The sequence below is a fragment of the Phoenix dactylifera genome, unplaced genomic scaffold (assembly GCF_009389715.1).
Source record: "Phoenix dactylifera cultivar Barhee BC4 unplaced genomic scaffold, palm_55x_up_171113_PBpolish2nd_filt_p 001231F, whole genome shotgun sequence".
Lineage (NCBI taxonomy): Eukaryota > Viridiplantae > Streptophyta > Magnoliopsida > Arecales > Arecaceae > Phoenix > Phoenix dactylifera.
In genome coordinates, this window is record NW_024068566.1 from 2,595 (window position 1) to 10,052 (window position 7,458).

A 7,458-nucleotide genomic window follows, 5' to 3' on the forward strand; every position below is an offset into this window, starting at 1 on the left:
AATAATTAACAAAATTAGCCATCAATACTATTCAAACTCAGCCCTACAATCTTTCTAAAAACAGTAATCATGTTTTCCCCCAAAATTCCCTTCGCCACTTCAAAACCCATCATTATCCCTTAATTTCAAATTTATTAACATCCCAGTCTATCACCTTTCATCCCATTTCCTTATAGATGGAGATTTGCTTGGCACCATATTTCAATGGACACAATCTTGCATGCTCCCAAATTGCATTTGTAGATGATTTGTACAGTTGTGACAGAACGGAATGATAGAATCCTTCATACACCTTCTGGAATGGCTTCCAAGGATCTAACAACCACCATCCTGTAGGTATAATATTAGATTTACCTTCTGGATATCCTAAAATATCACCGAGGCCCAACAGATACTTGCATCATACCATTTCATTAGCCTATATCTTAGTTTAGCTATTTGTTATTGCATTAGTTTACAGTCTTCCTCACAGCATATTGGTTTTGTACCACTATATGGTAGCTTCAGACTAATCAAGCTAATTAATTGTATACATTTATCATTTAGGAGAGTGTCACTCTAGAGTTGTTCTCCTGCATCACTTCATGCAGGATGTAAGGGAGTTGGTTCGATCTTTACATTTCTAGCATGATTTTATGAAAAAGGTGGTAGTGTTCTCAAGAGAATTTTACAATTTTAACGATCATACATGATCTAGACAGTGGGATCTGTATTCATTCTTGTGTTTGTGGTCTTGTTGCCTTCTCTTTGTATGAGGAATATGGTTCAGGGTTTCTTTAAAATTGATGTTCATAACCATAAGCTACAAAATCTCCTCAGTAAGACTTAAAGATTTGTTAATTTATGTTGATGCAACAGCTTGTCATCTTTCTTCCTTCCATATCAGTCACATAGAACATTGTGGACTCAACAGAGACATGGCAAATTGCATCAACTAAACTAACTGCTTTGAGTAAAAAATGCTTCAAAACACTGGTATTGATTATCAAGTTTGCCATGACATTTCCACATAAAATGATGTTATGAACAGAAAAGATCATCTCAAAAGTAGCATATTATTCAAAAATGAAAATATAAGCAAGAAGCAATTTCATGATCAACATGTCTTAATTCCAAATGGTTAATGCGCCCAATGATAGCATGTTAAACACATCAAAAGACACATCATGAGAGACATACATGAGTTACCATCTATAACAATTTCAAACTGATTCCCATTACTGAAATTAAATTAGGAAATGAAATATAAAAGAAGCTCCAAAAAAAGCAATAAAATGAAAAATAGAGTGAAGCTAGTTAAAAGTTTCAAACACAGATATTTGCACTGAAGAGATAAGCATATACAAGTAACAAGTTCTTATTTAATATCATAGAATTGTGATAATTTGATAAAATGAGAAACCTTGTAGATCTGGCTTTACTTTACCTGTCAACACATAGCTCAACCCCTCTGGAGTAGATGTGTCTGCAGTTTCAGCAATTCGATCAAGATCTTTCTGAAGTGATCGTGCCATGCCCAATAAGCCAACCTACAAGAGCATGCCGACTGGTCAAAAAGGGAAAAATTCAAATCATCTAGAAGACCCTCTTTTGTACTGTATGTGAACACTTTGGTCAACTTCTTCATCTTGCAGTAGATGCAAAATTGTTTAATTCCAGCACCAAATTCTAATAACTCCCAGAGGCAGAAAAAGGGAAATAGAACAAGATTCAGAATAAATATTTAGATTCAAATAATGATGTCTCTCTAATTACAGTACAACATAGCAGGTGTTCACAAGTTCTCCAAGTTCTTGAAAGAAATAACTTCTTACATCTATAATTACAAAAGAAATAATTCCCTATAATCTATATGTTGAATAACACTACTATTATATTCAGGATCTTCACACACATAAAAAAGAAGAAAAAGAAGATGATGATGATGATGAGGAGGAGGACGATAGACTCACTTAACCTCAGTATGCAACTACACATAAAGTTTCAATTAGCAAAAATAACCAGAAGCGGCTTTAGTACCCACTCCTAATGAACAAATCAATTTTTGTGCAAGATGATATTATGTATATAAAACTAAGTTAATTTCGCAAACATTAACAGGGTTATGGGAAAGGAGAATAGCTGAGATTTTTAATACTGCCCGTGAACAAAGAGTTCAAGGACCAGCCACTTTTGAATGCTGAATGACTTTGTATAAATTAATAAGAATTTAGAAAATGTTCCATCAAGTCTAATACTTTAGCTACTCAACTTTGTAATATCTTTCAATGATTAAATACTCTTCAGATACTCTCACGCAGAAAAAGATAAGATAGAGACTACGCCTTAAACATGAAGCTTGAATACTGTGACAGGCATAGAGAACAGCTTAATTAAACAAGCAATGAAGTCAACCACAGAAAAAAAAAAAGTAAAACATACCCAGTAGGACAAAAAGAAAATAGAGAATCAAACACCTTCAGCTAAAAATTTACTAATATTAGTGAAGTATAGGAGAATTAGATATTCCTCAAACCTGAAGTTTGAGGACACTTGTCTTGCGGGTGTCAGCGAGGACGCTCCCACCATCCCTCTGGTCCGAAATAATTCCAGCGAGCAAAATAACTGCCGCAAAACCAAGCATAAGGAGGATAAATCCACCCTCCGAGTTGAAGCCCACCCCGATGGCCCGAACTAAACCTCCTCCTGCTCCGAACGGAGAGGGAGCGTAGTACGGAACAGAGTATGAGAAGCTAGAGATTGAGGGTCTCGAATAAGAATGCACAGAAGAAGAAGTATGGGACCGAGAAGAAGAAGAAGAATGGGACCGAGAAGAAGAAGAAGAGAAGGCACTTCCTCCCATCCTTCCCCCGGAGGCCGCGAGGGCGGCCAGCGGATCGGCCGTCAGGAGGAACCCTAGAAAGACGACGGCGATCGCCGATTTCCTCAGCCTTCTTAGGGTTTCAAGAACCGCCCTCGCGAATTTGTTCCTCTCCTCCGGGGAGGAGGGCGCAGCGGCAGCGGATGGCCGAAGCGCCGCCACCGGATTCAGGACGGATTGGACAGAAACTTTGATGGATTTAGCGATTGTGGGAAGAGGAAGAGGCAATCGGGATTGGAATTTGTGGAAGAAAGGGTTCCATTTCAGAGGGCGAGGCCGGAATTTGGGCGGTTCTCCGAGCAAAGCGGTGGCTTCGAGGAGCGAACCGGTGGCCATGGGTGATGAGGTCGTCGTCCTCTTCCGCGTTTTTACGACGGCGGGGAGATGAGGTTTTGAACCGCAAACGCCGGTTCGAGGGATGTGCGGCTGGGATTGGAAGGGCGAGTCACGGCGGGGAAATGGGATGGGTGGAAATTGCGGATCACCGTCGAATTGATGGGTCCTTAGTAGTTAAATCGGAGTCAGAACATAATCGGAGACCGGATGGACGCGCGCCTGGCCGGGTTACGGTAAAAGGTTTTTTTTTTTTTTTTTGTCTCAAATTGACGCCGATCTGGCCCGATTATAGAATACTACTATAACAACCCAAGATCTCACCCAAAATGGCTAGCCGGATGGTATTATTTAGATTCCTAAATTCTATATAAATACCCAAAATCTACCCAATAAATAACCGATGTAGGACTAAACACATGCCCGCATGGTTCCTCACATACTCTTTCCGTTCAAGTCCTGACGTCCTCATCAGACTAAGGGTTCAAATCTATTCAAATCTAATCACAAACACCATAATTGGCTCATGGTCAGCCCCTATCGATCTGTGCTGTAGTATCCCTTAGTCCACATAGGTTATGGGTCGGATCCTCTCTGATACCATTTGTAACAACTTAGGATCTCCCCCAAAATGGTTAACCAAAAGGTATTATTTGGGTTCCTCGATTCTATATAAGTACCCAAGATCTACCCAGCGAATAATCGATATAGGATTAAACACACGCCTGCATAGATCCTCACATACTCTCCCGTTCAAGTCCTGATGTCCTCGTCAAACTAAGAATTCAAATCCATTCAAATCTAATCGCAAATACCATAATCGGCTCGTGGTCAGCCCCAATGAATCCATATTGCAGTGTCCCGTAGTCCACATAAGTTATGGGCCAGGTCCGCTCTGATACTATTTGTAACAACCCAAGACCTCGCTCAAAATGGCTAGCCGGAAGATATTATTTGGATTCCTATATTCTGTATAAGTACCCAAAATCTATCCAGCGAATAACTGATGTGGGACTAAACACACGCCCGCATGGTTCCTCACAACTACAGATGCAGATGGTTAAGGCCCTGCAGCCAGATTCTCACTGCAAATAGATCAGATGGACCTGTGACCCAATCTGTCCCAGTTAGACTCAATCTGGACCCAAATTGGAGGACCCGCGGGGTCAGATCGAATCCAAAAATTGAACCCGTTTTATTTTCAGATCGAATTTGAGTTTACTAAATTCAAACCCGACCCGAATGACCCATATATAAAATATAAAAATATTTTTATAAATAATAAATAAATTTGCTTCAATATGGGTAGGTGCTCGCATTGCAGGCTTGTACGCCACAGAGATATGAGAGATATGACTTATGAGTGGTTTGCAGGCAGAGATATGAGAGATATGAGTGGCTGCCGACATCTGAGTGGTTCAATAGGCAGAGATATGAGTGGTTCTTTCTTTTTGTTTTTTTGCTGAAGCTACTTTCTTTCTTTCATAAGAGAGGAGGAAAGGAGGGTAACGGTCGCTTAGTTCGGGACTACTGGGTTCTTTGGAGATGGGAGAGGACAAGGCGACCAATCTCGATGAGATCAAAAACGAGGCCATTGATCTGGTGAGCTGCTGCTTCTTCTACTAGAAATATCCTTCTTCTTCTTTTTGCTCCCTTCTCTTCTTGTTTCTAACTCTCCCGCTTTTGCTTAGTTAGATTTTTGATGATAGCCGCAAACCCGATCAGACCCGAATGACCCATTGGATCTATCGTAGACCCGACCCGACCCGATTTTCTATTGGGTCAGGTTTGGGTCCAAAATTAGGACCCGAATAAGAAATCGGGTCGAGTCGGGGTCACTCAGGATCCGATCCGATCCGACCCATTTGCACCTCTAGTTCCTCCCGCTTCCATGTCATGATAATGGTAATCAGTGGCTGCATCGCTTTATGGTGTCACGTGTGTTGGATCCACGCTCAAGCCCTTGATACTATTTATTTTCAGATTTTTTGTGTGAATAACTCACTAAACATTCAATTTTTTATAAATATTCTCTCAAAATTTATATATATATATATATATATATATATATATATCCTCATAAATATACTTTTTTATATGTATATTTTTTTTTTCTTTTTGCATATATCCATCCCATTTAATACTGCTAAGAGTAAGCATCTTAAATTTAAAATGATTGAAATATCTTTAATAAGTAGATATGCAAATCGAAAAATTTATATGAATATATATACAAATAGTAACTACGAGGGTATTCATGCAATTTTTTACATTTAGGAGGGCATATGATGCAGGAGCATGAGCCCAAGCATCGCGCGTGCATGGAGATTGAGTCCTCTTCTTGGGTGTGCACCAAATTACATTGGGTCCAAGGTTCCAACGCCAAAATACTTTAGGTCCAAGGAGTTCCAACATCAATTACATTAAGTCCATGTGACGTTGAAGAAGTCCTAGTTGATTAAGAGTCTTAAGTTAGGAGTTTACCCCAACGTTGGGTGTATCCAATATTATATTAAGTCTAGAATTTTCAGTCTAAAGTTAGAAACAGTCCTTGGATTTTGATTAGTTGTTTGCTTGATTGACTCGATCAAAAGTCTGAATTTAGGGGTGGAAATAAGGGCGTGCGTGAATGCTCATTCAAGACGTGCGTGAACTCCTTCATAGAGCGTGCACAAGCTAAGGAGTCCTAATTTCTTTGGAGTCTTATTTATTTAGTCCATGTGTCATTAAAGAGTCCAAGCCGCATGAGAGTCTTAGGTAATTTGTTAGTTGATTGAGTCAAATGATTGATTTGATTTAAAAAAGCCTATGTTAAGTAGGAGTCCTTGTTAAAAAAGGAGTCATCAAATTTTTGGTTGTAAAAGTCCTAATTTTTCCAACCTCTTACTTTATATAAAGGAGAGATTGAAAAATAAAATTCAGAGAATAGAATTGGAATGAGTTTTAAAAACCCTTGAGAGTTTTTCTAGTGAGAGGTGAGACGCTTCTCCTCTTGGTGCGACACCAAGCATTGGTAGAAGTCGGTGAAGGTGAGACTCCCTCTTTTTTATGCCAACCCTTAGAGTTTGTATGTGAGTGAGACTCTTTCATACAATCTCTTAGTTATCCTTTTTTTATCACGCGACAACCCTTCTCACGCCATCCTAGCAAATCTCTTCTCATCCTCATGCCAATATCCTTTCTCAATCTCACGCCAACCTTTCATTCTCATGCCTGTCCTTATTTAAGAGTCCTAGCGAAAGAAGGACTCTTCCATTCCTCACGCCATATTCCATATCTCATGTCCTAAATTAAAGAGATTGAGTCTCATTAGGACTCTTCGCTACTAGCCATGCCACCTTCAATTAACCACACCACATCAAGCCCAATTTAACCTCATTCAACCTAGCTAATTCCACCCAAGTCATCACATCCCAACCCAATCCTAAATTGGGTCCAACACAATCCCATCTCATTTTGAATTCCTTCAAGCCATCCCACACCCCAATTGAATCCAATTGAACCTCAATTTGCCATCTTCCCATCATCTCTTTCCTCCCATCGACAAGAAAAACCCTAGCAAAGCATAGCCGCAATAGAAAAAAAAAAGAGAGAAGAAAAATCAGCCGCCATCATCCCCTAGTTGCACCTCCCACCCATCCCCGTCTGCATCATCATGGCAAATAAGGATTGGTGTAGTACACATGGGCCCCATTTGGGGGAGCTTTCGGAGGGCTAAAAAATACTTTCTGGCCTTCCAAAAATACTTTTAGATGAAATAGGGGGTGTTTGGTAAAAATTTTAGAAAACTATTTTATCTTTCTCAGAAAGCTAAAAATAGCTTTTTGGGAAAAGCTCCATTTTAAAGCTTTTCGGAAAATCACTTTAAAGCCCAGTCGAAAAGCTATTTTTTTACTAAAATACCCGTGATAAAATATAACAATTACACAAAATATCCTTTTAATAATTGTTTAACCAATTTTATCACCTATCTAGAAAATTTGTATATTATGAAAAATTAATTTACGCTAATAATTTAATATTTTTTATCTTTATTATTATAGTATACTATAAATATTATATTATATTACATTATATCATAATATATTAATATGTTATGTTAATAATTTAATATTATATTAAATTATTATAGTATACAATATTATATTTTATTATATTTGTTATATAATACTATGCAATATTCTTAATGGTCATTTTATCATACCAAAAGTACTTTTTTTATTTGTTTACCAAACACATGTTAAAGTGGCACAACACTTTAGAAA

The 7,458-nt window shown here is 38.4% G+C and overlaps 1 protein-coding gene across 1 annotated transcript; it reads right to left on the bottom strand.

Moving 5' to 3' along the window:
* Nucleotides 1-1,352: 1,352 nt before the first annotated feature.
* Nucleotides 1,353-3,307, bottom strand: LOC103697271. Its single transcript, XM_026801178.2, has 2 exons — nucleotides 2,516-3,307; nucleotides 1,353-1,529 (listed from the first exon to the last, which is right to left on the bottom strand). The coding sequence occupies exons 1-2, from the start codon at nucleotides 3,194-3,196 to the stop codon at nucleotides 1,368-1,370; spliced, it is 843 nt and encodes a 280-aa protein (XP_026656979.1). The 5' UTR covers nucleotides 3,197-3,307; the 3' UTR covers nucleotides 1,353-1,367.
* Nucleotides 3,308-7,458: the final 4,151 nt, after the last annotated feature.

What these genes read in the sequence shown, in the direction of transcription:
- LOC103697271 (XM_026801178.2), bottom strand. Translation starts at nt 3,196, where the DNA reads ATGGCCACCGGTTCGCTCCTCGAAGCCACCGCTTTGCTCGGAGAACCG. An exon ending in CAAGTGTCCTCAAACTTCAG is followed by an intron (nt 1,530 to 2,515) that starts GTTTGAGGAATA and finishes ATGCTCTTGTAG; the next exon opens with GTTGGCTTATTGGGCATGGC.